Consider the following 19,127-nt stretch of genomic DNA (forward strand, 5'->3'; position numbering starts at 1 on the left):
TACTTTGCTACTATAAGAGCCCAGTGCTATTAGTCTAGCTGTGTTGGGGAGTGGGACTGGTGTGCTGCTCCTCCTAGTAGTTCACCACTACCAGCACCAACCAGAGTCAAAATTGTTACAAAGTATCTTATTTGCACCTGTTAGCTGTTCTGAGCTCTCTGCCAAAAGCTAATTAAGTTAGAAACTGTTTTTTTTCTGGCTGTTCAGTTCAGAGAAAAGAGGGACTGGTGTGCTGCTCCTCCTAGTAGTTCACCACCACCAGCACCAACCAGAGTCAAAATTGTTACAAAGTATCTTATTTGCACCTGTTAGCTGTTCTGAGCTCTCTGCCAAAGCTAATTAAGTTAGAAACTGTTTTTTTCTGGCTGTTCAGTTCAGAGAAAAGAGGGACTGGTGTGCTGCTCCTCCTAGTAGTTCACCACCACCAGCACCAACCAGAGTCAAAATTGTTACAAAGTATCTTATTTGCACCTGTTAGCTGTTCTGAGCTCTCTGCCATAAGCTAATTAAGTTAGAAACTGTTTTTTTTCTGGCTGTTCAGTGCAGAGAAAAGAGGGACTTTCCAGTACAAAAGAGGTACAGGGGGTTGAGTGGTCAAAAGAGGGACAGTTGGGAGGTATGCAAGTGCCATCTAGCTGTGTGAGCTTTTTCACATTCTGTCTAAATAACAATAATAATTCCGTGTCCGTAAACATCACCTGAGTGATTTTTTTACAGCAGCAATAATATATTCCGTATCCACTACTGTATACGTTGCCCTTGCAGGCATTGTTTGCCCAGTCTTTAACCAAGTGCCACCTAGCTGTGTGAGCTTTTTCACATTCCGTGTCCAGAAACATCACCTGAGTGACGTAGTGTGATTTCTGCCCTTTACAGCACCAAACGCAGCGCTGTGTCAACAATGTATTTTTCAGATACATTTTTGCCCTTGATCCCCCTCTGGCATGCCACTGTCCAGGTCGTTGCACCCTTTAAACAACTTTAAAATCATTTTTCTGGCCAGAAATGTCTTTTCTAGCTTTTAAAATTCGCCTTCCCATTGAAGTCTATGGGGTTCGCGACGTTCGCGAACCGTTCGCATTTTTGACGCAAGTTCGCGAATATGTTCGCGAACATTTTTTCCACCGTTCGCTACATCCCTATCCAAAACTAAATAAATAACCATCCAAAGGAGCAAATGTAACAGTTTTACTCCGTTGTTTTTATTCTATCAGAATGGAAGTCTGTTGATCCCTATTGACATGTATATGGAGTTATCAATTGATCTGGAATAGAAATATAAGCATTACTGTAGTCATCATTTGGATTCAATTGTGGATTCAGTGCAATTCACCATAGTTGTCTTTAAAGAGGTGCAAATAGGGGTGAATATCATAGAATCAACAAATAATTGAACCCAAACAGCTTCTATATAATAAGAATGAGAGATAGGTAAAGCGGAACAAGGTGGTGACAGTAGTGGTAATGACCGCTGTGCTTTATATCTGCTTTGTCCAAACAGTGGCATTTCAGATGTTGCTGAAGTTCAACTTACAGTACTTTCTGGCTATGGAACCTTACCCCAGTTAATTTGAAGTTTCTCTAAAGTGTAGGGAATTAAGCTTCTGTAAAAATGGAGAGTTATATAGACAGGAACTGCTTTCAGAAAGAGACAGTAATGGTCATCTGAGTACCTCGGCAACAGCAGAAGGCACATATATCTTCCCATACCAGGTGTGTCTGTTGGGGTAGACACTACTAATTGACTTACTATTGAGGAAGTTGCTGACAGTAATGATTAGTGCTGTCAGGACCCACTGTTGGTTTTTATGACCTCAGGTACTATTTATAATTACATATCCTTTTGGGAAAATGTTTTATTGCTTTTGCGTCTCAGCTCTGCATAGTTTTATACAAAATTGCCTGTCTCTGCAGTGTAGCAGAATGATCTATTTTTTGTTTGTTTATAGAGGATTTTCTTTTAATATAGTGTACGTTTATCGTGCATGCAGATTTTCATCTCTAGATTTATGTGTGTGGCTTGGAAGGGAGATAGAATGAGCTGTGGGCCTGCCTTGTGATAACAAAAAAGAGACATGCATACTGGAGTGTTGTCACTGCTGATGTAGCAGGTGAGAGTTTGTAGCATTAGCCGGTTTAGCGCCACAGAAGTGCTCTTCTTATTGTCTTTGCAAATAATAACTGAGCCAGTGTAGCATTACCTATTTAACTTGTTCCAGCCAAAGAATGAGCGCTAGCAGCTTTTACAAAGGTGTGCAAAATTCCCATGTTGCTTAGCTCTATGGAGCTCCACAAATCTCTAGTCTTAATTAGCTGTATATAATAGAAATGGCTGGTAGCCTATTGTTCATCCTTGCCCCTTCAGGCTTCCACAAGTGGCTCCCATCCCACTCAAAACACAGTGAATGTAACTAGCAGAAACTTATAGAATTCTATCAAGTGAACAGTAAGAAATCATACATTTTAATTAAATATACGCTATATACTAAAATTATGAATTTAGCTTCACTGTATGTTTTCTTGCATTGTAATATGTAATGTATCACTTTTGATTTATAAACTTCTTTGTTGCTGCCCTGTAATTTTTGGAAGCTTATTCATAAACAGACCATAAAGGGCTCTGTTCTTTGTTCTGCCCATCAAGAAGTATTAGCCCTTGTGCCACAAAAAAGACAAGTGGAGCAAGCAACATATTGTTATTGTTGGATATTAGGTGCTAGGCACAAGGTCAGCATTATCATCATCCATACTCACTCTGTCCTAACCATAGTAGAACCTTTTCACTGTCATAGATACTACATCTCTTTCTCTCAACCAATGTGACACTGTCTGTAACCCACTCTCTCAGCCTTAGCTCCATGCTTCCCCCAAGGACGTAACACTTTCCCTAGCACAGTTCTACTGTTTCCTAACCGTATCCTTGCTAGCTAACATCCAAAGTTCTTTCTCTCCCTCACCTTCACTTCTGCACTTTCTTCCTGTAACTCATGACCTCTTCTTCTAGATTTGGTCCATGACCGAAAGCTCCAACCACAGGCCTGCTCTCTCTTTGCCTTCTTATCTTAAAGCAGGAGTGCCCAGCCCCATTCTTTACTATTGTGGGTTCTACTTTTAGTGATTTTGTCCCATTATGATCTACATCTATAATAACAGTGTTAGCATTTTGTATTGCTTGAATATTACATTGATTTATGGGTAAAGTTATATTGCTATATTTAAGAATTGTATTATTTATTATGTATTATTATATTATTATGATATTATTGTAGTATTATTATAATAATAATTTATTATTATGAACTATTTCTTATGTAACCTTAACAGAATAAATATCTGAATTAAACAGAAGGGTAATTTAGACAAGCTGTAGATCTCAAGACTAGACAGTGTCTTGAGATCTACTAATTACCAGGTCTCCCGATCTACCTTAAAGCCTCAAACCTGTGCTACCAGAAGACAGCTTCTTTCATTAGGGAAACATTTTTTTTTAATACATGGGCAGAGTTTCTTTTCACCTTTGTTTATGGCATATACAGAAACTAAGAGCTGACAAACTTTATACCAAGCAGTAGTTCAATAAGCCCTTAAAGAGATACTGACACCAGAAAATAAACTTTTTTAATATCTATCATAACATTATCTTTGAATGCTATTTATAATTTTGCCATAAAAGTATCTGCCTGATGCTTTTACATTACCTTTCTTACCCCCTTTTTTCCCTATGAGGGGGCTGCCATATTTGTGCAGCAGTAGCCCATTAGCATTAGAAACTCTGAAAAGTTGAGAAGGGACAGTCAAGTTGGCAAAACAGTCAGGTTTAGGAACTTCAAGTGACAATTACTTACAAAAGCAGAACTATCAGCAAAAAATGTTCAACATGAACTATAGGTAACTTTTCATATTGTAGATTAATATTTTGAAAATAAAATGTTTAGTGTCAGTATCACTTTAATGGGCGGGTTCAGGTTTAACAATCTATTCTGAGTCAATTTGAATCCTTTTCTCCACATGTGAGTTCCATCAGGGATTCTGATGGGTGATAGTGGTCAGTGCTGCTGGTGAGTAGTAGGGTTTATCATTACCCCTTAGTAAATCAGACTGCTCAGAGAAGTCGAACATAATCTGATAAATCAAAAAATCAGATTTGATAAATGTTTTGTTTTGTAAAAAACAAACAATGTTCCCAACAGTCAAGAAAGGTTTGATAAACTGGAAACAACTGGAATATTTAGTATTCCTCAGATCAATATCTGATGAATCAGACTGTAATCTGTTAATAATCTGTTAGTTATCCAACAATCTAATAGTTATTCCCCTGTACTAATCACAATTCTGCAAGAACATGTTTCAGTTCAGTCCCTTTTAAAGCAGAAATATAATTTTCTAAAATGAGTCATTTAGGGGGTTATTTACCCCAATTTATCTCAATATGTTCTGCTACAAACTCTGATCAAATCCGCTCGAGTTGTTTACACTTATTTATTATTACATTTTCCCAAAAATTTGCTTTGTGGGAAAAAAAAATCAGATTTTCGCGATTTTTTCTGATTTTTTCATATGATTTTCAAGAATTTCATGTTTTTTTCAGAATTTTCACCCGAAAACTTTGGTGTACTGCACGAAACCCAGCGCACATCAAAAAATCATTGGGACTTCTCTCATTGACTTATATGCAACCTCGACAGGTCTGAGATGCCGGATTTTCAGATTCTGACTTTTCCATCCTCAGGGTTTAAGAAATTCCCAACATTTTTTTGATTTTATAAAAGTATGATCTTATAAAAAAAAAATCACAAATCTTTCGTGATTTTGCATTCAGAGTTTAGTAAATAACCCCCTAAATGTTACGTAGAACATGTCAACATGTACTTATCTGCACAGGGATTTTATTTATGTTATAGTTCAATAATTTCAGTGGGAGCTGACATAATGTTCTTCCACAGACATCCATTGAATAAAAATAAACACTTACAGATTTCCCATGAACACTGACAGACAATTTGCTTAATAATAATGCTAATAATAATAATGAGATTTTTCTTAAAAGGGAAGCATTATACTGCATTACACTGTATTACAAATAACTGCAGGTAAAGATTTGGAGCAATTGCCAACCCATAAATCAGCCCAAGCCAACATAATGAACTGACGTCGTATGTCATTGTGTACTGGATGCAGAGTAGCCAAGTTGTTTCTTCAAAGTAACTCTGGTCTAGAAGAGACTAATGGCTTGGTGATCTTAGCCGAAAGATATTTGCTTTGCCTTTAGATGACCTACCCAATACCTTACATTGTAATCATTTTTCTGCTTAACTGTCACTTATCTCTGGAATGCACTTTCATCAATTTGCCAAATTATGGCATTGGTCATTTTTTTGTAACATGATCTTAGGGTTTATGCTCTTATAATAATAGTTTTATAGTGGAGTTTACAATGAACACACTGTTACAGAGAAGCAGTTAGCTTTGAACAGTCCTTAAGTTTAAATATGAAAATACTATTGGTTATTAGCCCCTATGTATCTAACACTCAAGCAGCAGATTGAAAAGGATATAGAATTCTCCTTACAAACCAATTACCAACCATCCATGGCTAACACGACGTATCAGTTGAGCACACCTTTACTTATAGGAATTAAAGGAGTGGTTCCCCTTTAAGTTATTTAAGTGTCACATAGAATGCCCTGTTCTTTATACTTTCTGAATTATTTGCCTTCCTCTTCTGTCTCTTTCCAACTTTAACAAAACTTTAGACAAAAACTCCTGCTCTGTGAGGCTACACTTTTATTGTTATTGTTACTTATTATTAATTATCTTTCTATGCAGTACCTCTCTTATTCATAGTCACGTCTCTCGTTCACACCTCTGCCTGGTTGCTAGGGTAAATAAGACCCTAGCAAACATACAACCATATAGCTGTTGAAATACCAAATTGAAGAGATTCTAAATAACTGAGAAACTATAATAAAATTAAAATGAAGACCAATTGAAAATGATCTCAGAATATTAAAGGGATACTGTCATGGGGAAAAAATTTTTTTTTCCAAAATGAATCAGTTATAAGTGCTGCTCCAGCAGAATTCTGCACTGAAATCCAATTCTCAAAAGAGCAGACAGATTTTTTTATATTCAATTTTGAAATCTGACATGGGGCTAGACATTTTGTCAATTTCCCAGCTGCCCCTGGTCATGTGACTTGTGCCTGCACTTTAGGAGAGAAATGCTTTCTGGCAGGCTGCTGTTTTTCCTTCTCAATGTAACTGAAGGAGTCTCAGTGGGACATGGGTTTTTACTATTGAGTGTTGTTCTTAGATCTACCAGGGAACTGTTATCTTGTGTTAGGGAGCTGCTATCTGGTTACCTTTCCATTGTTCTTTTGTTAGGCTGCTGGGGGAGGAAAGGGAGGGGTGATATCACTCCAACTTGCAGTACAGCAGTGAAGAGTGATTGAAGTTTATCAGAGCACAAGTCACATGACTTGGGGCAGTTGGGAAATTGACAACATGTCTAGCCCCATGTCAGATTTCAAAATTGAATATAAAAAAATCTGTTTGCTCTTTTGAGAAATGGATTTCAGTGCAGAATTCTGCTGGAGCAGCACTATTAACTGATTCATTTTAAAAAAATTATTTTTTCCCATGACAGTATCCCTTTAATGTCTACATCATTTAGTAAGCTTTTTATTTTGGCAGCTCTCCACTTTGGACCCTAGAAACTAGACAGTTGTTTAAATGATAGATAATATGAAAAATTAAAATACAAATGACGGCCTAAATACAAATATAAGTAATAAAAAGTAATAATAACAATAACATTTTTGACTCAAAGAGCAATAGTTATGTTGTTGTTTTTTTTTTGGTGCTGCAGGGTCAGTGACCCTCATTTGAAAGATGGAAAGAGACAGAAAGAAGAGCAATTGAAAAGTTGCTAAAAACAGGACTTAATATAACATACTAAAAGTTAACTCAAAGGTGTATTACCCTTTAACACCTATGGTTAGCAGCTATAGGAAGAATAAACCTAATACAACTGTTCCACTTTCACTAATTTTATTTGTAATGAAAAGCAGAGATGGCAACCTTCCTGAATGTGGTGTTGAGCCAGACTTGGCCCTGTGTTTTTTGTATCCTTTAATTATGTGCTCCTTTCTTCTGTCCCCTGATTGGGCAATTTTTGCAATTTTCCAATTACTAAAACATCATGAGGTAATATAACTTTTTTATTGTCTCTGCAGCAGTTTGAAAATCTCAAACCCCAACTGCTAACCATTACTTTTGGGTTATTTCAGCCAGATACAGGTAGAACAAATAAAGTCAAAATTAGTTGCCATGGGCTACAGGCCATGTGTAAATATGCCCAGTGTTGAATAAAAAAATGAATACACACAAAATGCTTTTTGAGGAGTGGGAAACTATATTGACATATTGCGGCAGCATGATGGCTGAGTGAATTACACTTCTTTTTTGGGGACCTTATATTATATATCTCCACTGGGGATGGATGATGATTTACATGATGTAAAATCTCTGACAAGTGCAATGTAAATGTGCTGGTGTTATATAAATAAAAGATACTGAAGTAAACAGATACATTTAGGCAACAAATTATTCTCTACACTTTTTCCTTAAAAACAATATTTTGAGACTAAAACATTGTTAAATGATATGATTTTCTAACACTTTCCTTTGTGTTGATTGTGAAGTTAGTGACACATTCCTGGTTCATTTGGAAAGTGTCACTATCTATTCAGTTTGCTGCTTGAAGGCTTGTGAACATTCCTTTCTTAATGGTTAATATGTCTTCTTTCTTTCAGCCAATTCGTTGGCATATTGACTTACAGCCCTGGGCAAGCTCTTCTCATTCGCTTGACAGTGAGGCCATAAGGTTTCTTCGCTACATAACAACAACTCAAGTAAGTTAGTCATAAATTGACAGGAGAATATTTTTTCACACCTTAGTTTGTACAGCATTTTTATCTCTATTAAGGACAATGAAAGGCTTAACCACTGGGGGATGCCCCAAATAATTATAAATACTATCCTTAAAGCCTGGGCCAGTGCTTCTCTTTGCTAAAAACTGCACTTGCCTTAGGTTCTATTCTATTCAGTCCCTGCAATCGTAACTGCTGCCTTGGCCATTGCTCATGGACAATATTGGGCGTTTAGACAATGAAAGTGCTCACAATCCAGAGGAGGAGAGAGAATCACAGAGACCAGGAATAAGATTGCAACCCAGCACGTCTTACAATAATACCCTGGACCTACACGTTTTTTTTTTTTTTATGAGCACCTGCCTGGGATCAGAAGTTAAAGATTATAATGACTAGAGGATGTCTACCCGATCTGCACCCCTCAGTGATTAAGCCTTTCTTCCACCTTTAAAACAATCTGCTGATTATTACAGTAAAAACAATTATGTGAAGAATTTAAAGATAGAATCAGCTTCCAGCATGTATTACCTGCTAGTCACTACAGTCACTACAGAACGTGATGCCATAATTAATTTGTAGGCTAACTACACAGGCAGTTTTCAAGCAGAGAGAAGCCTCTTGCAGTGACATACATTATGTAAACATGGAACATAATGTACTACATGGAACAGCATCAGATTTACTGCAACTTTTGTACATCTCAGCTAATGTATTTTAGTTCATCAAATTTCATCTTAAGTTTCCAAAAAACATTTGGCAAATATGTGACATGGTGTGACAAAATAGCAGGGAAGAAACTCAGCATCAACAACAGAGTACTTCAACGAGTTGTATTCTTTGAAATATGTTGATGTTTCTGTTGTTTGCCATATGATCTGTAGGATCCAAAGATGCCATTATTTCTAAGGGAAAATGGGAAACTGCTGCTTACAAAAAACATCATCCCATGGCACACTGATGATTGTGATCACTTTTGAAACACTTTGTGACTCTAAAGTCTCTTGTGTATTTTAGCCCTAAAGTTGGCCATACACTATAAGATCCACTAGTTTGGCAAGGTCTCCAAACGAGCGAGTCTTTTCCCCCATATTGCCCACCAACACCAGGGCCCTATGGCCAAATGATCAAATTATAATGATGGCAATAGGTGTTGACGGGCTGCATCAATTAGCTGACACAGTCCTCAATAGCAGAAACATTCAAACCTGCCCTATCGATATCTGGCCATTTTTGGCCAGATATCGATAGGGGAGACTTGTTGGAAGCAAAATAAGCTTGTTGGCGAATAAGCTGCCAAACTGGTCTAAAGGACCAATATCGGCAGCTTTAACATGTGGCAGTTGTTTAGGTGTGGACCAAAGCATTGCAACAAAAACACAAGAATTTGTAAGGCAACAATCATGCAGGAAAGCCATGTGTGTACTAATTCTAATGTGTAGAAAATCTGCAACAAACAAAACTGCAACTTTCCAGCAAAACCACTGCAGGAGTGATTCAGACATGTTTAAATGAATCCACACTAACGTGCACTGCAATGGCCTGAAAATGCCTGTCTGAGCTTAGCAGTCTGCTTTTCCTGGCAACGTTGGCCTGACACAAGCTTGGGCAGGTACTTGCAACTACTTGCTGTTCTATTCAATTGGGTGCATACTGTGTGACATTATCCAAGTGTTATTTTTATCTTTAACATTATTGGATTTTGACTCACATTTTAATTGTTGTTGGGCCTTATACATAGGTGTGCATGGACTATTTGCATAACATTGTGTGTGATTAGTACAGTCACCATAGGAGCAGATACAGTGTTGAACTTGATGTTGAAGTTGGGTAGGGCAGATATTTTGAAACATTTTAAAGCAGGGATCAGGAACCTTGGCTCTCCAGCTGTTAAGGAACTACAAGTCCCACAATGCATTTGCCTTTAGATTCCTTCAAAAGGCTCCTTCATTGCATTGTGGGACTTGTAGTTCCTTAACAGCTGGAGAGCCAAGGTTCCTGATCCCTGTTTTAAAGCATAGACAAGGCAGGTGTTTAAAGTGATACATTGTAGTGTATTTGTTGTATTAGAGTATATACAGTATCTATGTTCAGTAAAACCTTGTAGTATTACTGAAAAATGGATTGCCTGTGAGACTCCAATATCATTTAGTTTCGCACAGAAAACAGCTTAGGACAATCTTATTCTCTGGGAGCTTTATTTAGTGGAAATCATTAAATGCAAGGGGAGAGGGTTTGATAGGTTACTATTTACTATGCTTAACAAGTCATACTGCTGGGATTTGAGAATATATACAGCGCTGGATTTCTTTTCCGGCCGCCCCTAGGCCGCACGGTCCGACCAGGCCCGTCCGGCTACTTTGTAGCTTTAATTGACTCTGGTAGGGGAATGCTGGGAGTACTGCAACACTGAGAGTGCTAAAGTTTCTCCTGCCATCATCATCAGTTTTTTATATAGTGTCATCAAGTTACGCAGTGCTTTACCTCAGTCTATAGCAAACAGGGAATAAATACTGAATAACAAACAAGGGTTTACAGAGTACAATAGGATAAGAGGGTCCTACACGTGAGAGTTTACAAACTAAAGGTTAGGGTACAATTGAGACATTAGGATTGTAGAAACACATTTGTAATTTATGATACAGCAATGACTGATTAATTAATTAAGGTACATTGAATAAGCTTCTTTAAACAGGTGAGTATTTAAGGAGCATTTGAAAGTTTGGAAAGAAGGAGAAAGTCTTGACAGCACGAGGCAGAGAGTTCCAGAGAAAAGCAGAAGCCTGAGAGAAGTCTTGTAGATGAGAATGGGCAGAAGTGATGAGACGAGAAGCGAGGTGAAGGTCAGAAGCAGAGCGAAGGTTGCATAAAGGAGTGTATTTGGAGATCAGAGATGAAATATAGGGAGGTGCTCCATCGTTAAGGGCCTTGAATGTAAGTGTGAGTAGTTTGAATTTGATTCTAGAGGAGATTGGGAGCCAGTGAAGGGACATGCATATGGGAGTAGCTGATGTTGAGCAGTGAGATAGATGAATGAGTCTAGCAGCAGCATTTAGCACAGATTGGAGTTGTGAAAGGTGACTTGTTGGAATACCTGCGAGGATTAGGTTGCAGTAATCAAGGCGGGAGATGATGAGAGACTGAATATATGTTTTGGTTGAGTCTGAACTAAGATATGGTCATATTTGGGCAATGTGGTGCAGCTGAATACGACAAGATTTTGCAAGTGTTTGGATGTGAGTCTAGGATAACTCCTAGACAGCGTGTGTTTGAGTGTGTGGTTTGAGGCTCATGATTAAGTGTCCCTGTGTGACACGAAATGCGTCAGGCGTTATTCCATTTTAGATGAGATGTAAAATAAAGTTTCATATTTAATATATACTTTTCTGGCTCTTGGAATCTACTTTCGTTGGATGTTCCGGATTGGTGCCTGCCTAATGTGATTTGTTGAGATCATGTAGAAGTCAAAATCTCTCTTTGCTTTGAGCTTTTAGAGGTTTTCAGGTTTTTGTCATTTCGCACATAAATTTGAGGATAACAAGGATTTCGAGGTTTTTGTATTCTTATTTGGATTGATTCAGTGTTATTATTTGTTCATGCTTTCTACATTCAGATCTATTAATAAATAAGTAGACATTACAACACACAAACATTATGAAGCTACTTCCAGTAAGCAGATATCAAGAAATGGCTCTCCAAATACTCATATACTCAAACACATAACTCATACCTAACTCCAATCAGGAGATACAAAATCGGAAATCTGCCCTCTGATAACTGGCCCCGGATGCCAATCCCCTAAAGCATATTTAATACACAACCTATGGTCATGCCCTTCACTACAAAACGTATGGAAAGAAGTAGCAGAATATGGTGCTCAGATGACCTGATAAACAGGCAAGAACCTGATTGGAAGACTGGCGGTGGCTGCTAGGAAAACAATACTGCAGCACTGGTTAACAAAGATCCTCCTTCCATGATGATAGTAAAACAAAAATTACAACACATCTTTCACATGAATTAGCTAGAAGCAACAATCAGAAAGGAACAAAATACAACAAAACTCTTTAAGATATGGACAACATACATAGAATCTCTACCACAACAAATCAGACATCTCACAGTCCATACAGTTAGATACACAACATGGTATGACACAGCACTACTGACAGAACAACCATTGGTCATGGAGTCGTCCCAGTACCTCAGAAGCCTGCAACAAGAACATAGACAACCAAACTACGCACCCCCCGAGAGTCACCTAACTAATAGGTTATTAGCCTCCTACCCACACAATCCTCTATAGGGTCTCATTACCAATATCACAAGAGCTGAATGTTAGTACTGTTATTATTATGTTATAATAATGTTGATATATAATGTTGATGGGACAGATGGAAAATTTACTGTATAACCAATATTACACGATTATTATGTAAAGAAATTCTAAATAAAAACAAATTTTAAAAAAAAATAAAAAACAAGTAGACATTCATACTTTTTAAATATATGAGTTTAGCCAAGGTTGAAAAAACCTCGAAAACTACAAATATCCTAATTTTAATAAATAAGGTTCTAAGATTCATTTTTCAAATTTAATTGTGAAAGGTCTTTTCTCCTTTGTTTTACATCCTGCATAAAAATTAATACTTATGGTCTCTTTAATTCTTCAATTCATTTAGCAGTAAATAGGGTTAGTTTGTCCAGTGTTCTGCACTTGACCTTTAAGAAGAACATATTTCATTGGACAAAACTGATGTTTTTTCCCCCACAGATCATCTGCTCTCGCAGGATGAAGAATGGACAGACAGATCAGTCTGTGGATGCCAGTAAGCCTTGGACTGTCTGCTTAGATGAGAAATTTAACTTGGCACATCAAATCAGAAATAAACAATGTCGTGTCTACTCACTGGGGTAATTGGTGATAATGTTTTCTTTGTAATTCAATCCCATCTGCAAATCACATACTGTATATTTTTGGGAAGTCACATTGTTTATAGATTTATTTCATATTAATGATAAAATTCATTTTATTTTTATATATTTACAAAATGTGTTCTGTTTAACATGAAGCCTTTGAACTGGGGGTTGAACTACAATTATTATCATCCATGCAGATCCAAAGACTGCCCATTTATGTAGCTGTCTCTCTCTAGCCGAATGCCAGCTCCTGTGTTTTGAGTCCCAGCATTTCACTAGGAGTTGCCAGGCATATAACATACTTTAGATGTTCCACTGATTAGGTAGAAATTGTATTAATTCCACTTATTTATATAAATCTAAACTATAGGGTTTCCCTCATGGAGGCAGATGCATTGCATGATGTCAGTCTGAGGGCCAGCTGGTGTGTTGTTTAAGGCAGAATGCTTATTAGCTGTCATACTGTATATATTGAAAACATAATGTAAAGAACAGCTAGGGGTAAATAATTATTTGCTAGCATAAATATTCTTGTAAAATATATAAATATGTAAATAATATAATACATAACGTGTTTATACATTTCATAATGGGGAGTGGGATTTGTATAAAGCCATAAACACATTGCTTTTACTTTCTGGGAAAATCAAGCTGATACTTTACAGGATGTAACTTTGTTAGACTGAGGCTTAGGCTTGCTGAGATTGTGTTGTAATATGGTTCACCAATGCATCATTTAAATCACCAGCCCTTATAATTTTGCTTTCAGAATGCTCTCTGACACTAAAACCTTAATTGTAGGAAAGTACAGAATATAGCACTAGACTATGGATTTTAAATTCATCCTCCCCCCGGCCATATCTAAGATGGCTGAGGATGATGATGGTTGTAGTTTAGCAGCAGCTGTAGTTCAACTTCAATATAACTTCTCTAGACGGGTGTTGCTATACTACCACTTCCAGCATTCTTTAGGGGAAATGGCTGTGTCGTCCCAGTATGAGATACTGGGACGACTCTAAAGCAGGGATCCTCAACCTTTTGAACCCGTGAGCAACATTCAGAAGTAAAAGGAGTTGGAGAGCAACACAAGTATGAAAACTGTTCTTGGGGAGCCAAATAAGAGTCTAAAGGCTGCATTGCATTAAATCATATTTGATGTGTTCCTTTATATTGGCTGCTCTTATTCCATTTGGCCGGATGGAAGCCTACAACAACACTTGGCAAGAACTAACATTTAGGCTTAGTGCCAACCCCTCTCTGTTTCTTAGAAAAGCGTCTTCTTATCGCATAGCAGAGAGAGATTTGTATTAACTGATAGAAAGGAGATGTGAAATTGGAATTACATACAAAGATTAATTGTGAGCCACTGAAAGCCACTTCCATCCACTGATTAGAAAAACGCATACAGTGCTGAAAGCTTTATAGCTCCATGAAGGTTTCAAGAAACAATTAAACATTGGGAACTGCTGAAGACTGAAACCTTCTGTCATTTTGCTGGCATATTTAATATTTAACCTTTCTAGTTAGACTTCAGTCTGGGCCACCGCAAGGCAGGCACCTTTGTTAAAACTATACCTGCTTATTAAAAGGAGAAGACCACATTCCTGCAAGATGCTTCCTTCAAATGTTATTAATGCTTGTCAGCCATTAAAGAAACACGGGTTATAGCTGGTGGCACCACTCTGTTCAAGGCCATTTTAATAAATGCGATCTCTAAGTCAGGGGGGCCACCATCAGACATTCCACCAGCTGTAAATTTTGGCTGAACTTTGGATTGGACTTATGTGAGTCCTAATATGAATTCTACCTTAACTGTAGCTGGAGTTTATGATGGATCAACAGGAGTTAATTTGCCAAAAACTGTTTTATAAAGCTTTTATACACAGATAAATCACATTAAGTGGAAAGCTGAGCATGGCTTGTGGGTTGGTGGTGGGTGGGTTTCATTTTTATAGTTGTTCCCTCTTCAAGAAAGCTTTATGACCCTTATGATATGTGAGAAGCTAAAATGCTATGATGATTGTGGAACAAAACACTCCCAACACCCATGTCAGTAAATGCCTTTACAGTCAAGGTATGGGATCCATTATCCAAAAACACTTTATCCAGAAAGTTCCGAATTACGGAGAAGCACTCTCCCATAGACTCCATCATAATCAAATAATCCAAATTTTAAAAAATGATTTCCTTTTCCTCTTTAATAATAAAACACTTGATCGAAACTATGTTATAATTAATCCTCAGAAGCAGAACCAGCCTATTGGTTTTACAGTTTTTTTCTTATGATTTTCTAGTAGTCCAAAGTAATCCAAATTACGGAAAGACCCGTAATCCGGAAAACCCCAGGTCCCAAGCATTTTAGATAATAGGTCCCATACCTGTATTGAAATATGTTTGCTTTCAAATAAGATATTGGTGTGATGTGGGCACTGCACAAGCATGAGAAAAATGCTTAAGCACCACATTAAATATTACTTCTCATGTCCCATGGAAGGAATGTGGGTTAGAATGTTACATATAGAATATTGAGTCTGTAGTGTTTAATGTGGCTGTGCTCTGTATCACTGCTCCTCTTCATATAGCAACTCAAGTCACAGTTTACATAACACATTTTTCAGATTATTGGAAGCACATGTCCTGTTAAAACTCTTTAATCATGTTCCTTTTTAATATGCAGTTAAAAAGACATAGTTTAATGCATAACTTTATCCATTTAGATGCCTTCTCTACCTTTTTTTTTTATTTTTATAGACATTGCCTCCTTTTAACCCCACAAAAAAACTTCACAAGGGGGCAGGCCTCTGACATCAGGGCTGGAGCAATGTTGTATGGATGGAGGTGCATTCAAGTCGTACCATTTAGGTTTGGGGCTGTGACATTGGAGCTGGGTTTTGGCCAACTTTTTATTTTGACTTCACACTGTTAAAACCTCAACAGACAATTATGAACCAAACAACTGTAAGAAAAACCAAACTCTTAGGTTCAATCTACAAAACCAGACAGGTAGAAACCAAATCATTATAGGAGAGTATGTAAAGGACAAGACAGCTTGAAAATTAACTTCATCCCGTCGAAAAGAGTAGTAGAGAATTTTCTCTGCTGTTGTTTTCTAGTGCATGGCTTGCTAGCAACATAATGCAAATTATGTTGCTATGTATATATTAGTTGTTAAAGGAGAACTAAAGCTTAACTAAAGAAGCAGAGCAGAAATATTGAAATATTGAACATTATGTTTTGGGCTTCTATACCAGCTCAGGGCAACCACAGACCTTTAGCAGTAAAGATCTGTGCCTCTAAAAATGCCCCAGTAGCTCCCATTTTCTGCTTGATGATTTCTGATAACCCCTAAGCTCAGCTTCTCAACTCCCACTGAGCATGAGTGTGTCACAGGCACTCCTAACAAAATCCAAGATGGGAAACTCATGTGACAACTTTGAAGGCCTGGGCCATTACTACTCTAGAGGTGTTGAAGCTTTAGGCTTCTTCAATAAGTTCAATATATAACATATGGCATTTCTAGCCATATTCATTTTTAGGGTCTAGTTCTCCTTTAAAAATAATTGACTGGGTTATAAACAAAAATACATTAATAAAATTCTACGAGGCAAAGCAGTTCTTTAAGGCCCTCTGTACAAAAAAGTATAGGAAAGCAAGTCTTATACCTAGGTTATATTTCACTTCTAATTAATTAACTGGAAATCCAATCTTTATTTTTGAGTAGGGACTAAAGTATTCAGTATTATACTCCACTCTTGAAAGAAATTCTGAAGATAAAGGTAATTAGTGTTCCTAGTATAAACTCCATCATTGAACTATGCTCTAGGCAGTCATTCCAGAACGAAGTTCTTGCCAAGAATTTTGTTTTTAATGATGCATAGTCAGTCCGACTCCTTAAGAGTACAAGAAGGCTCCTGATAAAGACTGGTATTTAAACAGTCTGGTATTAGAATGCATTTGTTATCCTTACCCATCAGAACAACGTCACATTCAGCAGAAAGTCTTTTTTTACTTCCCACGATTGGATATGCCAGATTTTCACAGTGAAAAATATTGAGGCCTCTATATATTAAATAAATCATATATCATTTCTTTATGCAGTGCCTTGTGTAAGTAACTAAGGTTTTCTGGGCCCTCACCTAGGGCTCTATGAGTGGCAGAGAGAAAGAGCACAAGTGATAGGACAGCCATTTAAAAAGCACAGTGTCACGAACAGTGTCCTCCAATTGCGGCACATTAAGTAGGAGAGCAACTGGGGAAGTGGGGGATTTCTAACAACCATAGAATAAGCAGATCTGCGGTCGGAGCCCCACTGCTTCACCCATAGTTATGCCAGTGCCTTTTCTTGAAATGCTCATTAATGCCTACTATTAGGAACAGCAAAATCTTTTTATGATCAGTGTTTCTGTGGAGAATGTCTCTGCCAAGGCAAACATTATTTCAACTCCCATTAAATGTATAAATGTAGACATGCAGTAAAAGAAGGTTGTAAAATCACTTTCTGTCCTACTATGGCTAAATCTAGAATCCTCTACTGAAGGAGAATAAAGGCAACAATGCAGATTTTTTTCAACTGCCATTTAGCCAGTCTGAGCACCTTTAAAAGTGCAGGGGGATGAAAGTTTAGACTGGAAACGATTCAGAAAATGATTCCTATAAATATGCATTGAGCTACTGTGGGCCCTCAGCACATTCTAACAGCAACTGGGAGTGAAAGCAGAAGTATGCTTTTTCAATACCCAACTCATGCTTTATTATGCAAAATATATATTTTTTGTTTTTAGATTGGGCGAGGATGACAACAATTTTGAAGTCAATATGGCCAGTGGAGGGTGTGACGTCCATAGGTTTGACCCAAGCATTGCATCTGCACTCAGCCATGAAGGAGAACGCCTGCGGCACCATCGTCTTTCCATTGATTGGAGGGATCCTAACCCTGTCATTGCAAAACATAAATTACATATTACTACTAAGAAACTTAGTTCCATTCTTTCTGAATTTGGTCATTGGAAGGTAAGATGTTTATTCTGTTGTTAGGAAAATAATTAAAGGAGATCATCTAAATAAAAAAACTGCATTTTATTTCTTATCAAATTAACATGATTCATTTCCTCAGCAGTTGTGTCATGTCATTCTTGGCAAGCATACACAGCTATTATTGTGGCAAGAACAATCGCTAGTACTTCATCTTTAGATTCATAGTGGTAGAAGAACCTCTGTAAACCCTGTAGATTCATTAATCTGTTTTATTACCATTAAAAATGTAAATAGTTCCATGCAGTTGTTGGCCATTTGGTTGAATCATCTATTCAGTTATCCTTAGTATAAACAGATATCAGCTGCAAATTGTTAATAAGTCCATGGATCTTCTATTTCCTGTAACACGCACGTCTGCATTATCCAGCAGATGGGCACTTTAAAAACGCTGGTGTTTGCAGGTCTGAATAAGTAAAAAAATTATGTTTTCACGCAAAATTCTCTGTGCAATTGGCTATTTTTTGTGTGAACTGGCCTCAAAATATGTGTGTGCACTTAAAAGAACAGGGTCTGTACCCTTATTTTATTTCATAGAAATAACACTTAAATATTTTGATTAGTGTCTCAAAATATTTACAGAAAGGTATAAACAGCAGTAACACTGCACACACTTGTTAAAAATTATCTTTTGCAAAATACATCTTGCTGAAATAATAAACTTTATAAATATAATTAAAAATGCTGTGCCATGTATTACATAATCAAGTTACTCTTCACTCTCTCCCTTTCAGAAACCTGTCTCTCTTTATTCTGTCTTCATGCAGTAGGTGAAGTCCGTTTTTGATTGACAGGTCTAATACATCCTTCGGGGGGGAGGGGTTGCACCCTTAACTAGGTGCTCACTCCTTAAAAATAACAGTCTCTGATGGATATCGTGTTTCTCTGCATGCAGAGTGTTTGCCAGAGTCTATTTTGTTACCTTTTGTTTGTGCTGGAGTGGGTTATTTGAGTTATTCTACTCAAAAGCAGAATTATTCTGCCCTAAAAGATGCATTAGATGTACCTGTCAATCAAAATCGGACCCATCTGTCATATCCGTCTTTATAGTCCTAATTCTAGTAATACAACTAATGATGCATGGTTTACACATGAGGAAATTCAAAAGAGAATATAACATGTTAAGATAAACAAAGGTCTGGGGCAGGAAGGTATTCATCCTAGGGTACTTAGCAAGCTTAGCTCGCTAGTGATTGCCAAATCGTTTTACTTAATTTTTAGGATTCATTGAGGTCTGTCATGGTGCCGA

At 37.3% G+C, this 19,127-nt stretch overlaps 1 protein-coding gene across 1 annotated transcript in view; it reads left to right on the forward strand.

Moving 5' to 3' along the window:
- mettl24.L (methyltransferase like 24 L homeolog) overlaps positions 1–19,127 on the forward strand; it is a 30,350-nt gene that overhangs the window by 8,325 nt on the left and 2,898 nt on the right. The window contains exons 2-4 of the mRNA XM_018263307.2: positions 7,814–7,912; positions 12,702–12,841; positions 17,629–17,857. Of these exons, the coding sequence (XP_018118796.1) occupies positions 7,814–7,912; positions 12,702–12,841; positions 17,629–17,857 (468 nt within the window). The remainder of the gene's footprint in view (positions 1–7,813; positions 7,913–12,701; positions 12,842–17,628; positions 17,858–19,127) is intronic.

The sequence above is a fragment of the Xenopus laevis genome, chromosome 5L (genome assembly GCF_017654675.1).
Source record: "Xenopus laevis strain J_2021 chromosome 5L, Xenopus_laevis_v10.1, whole genome shotgun sequence".
Classification (NCBI taxonomy): Eukaryota; Metazoa; Chordata; class Amphibia; order Anura; family Pipidae; genus Xenopus; species Xenopus laevis.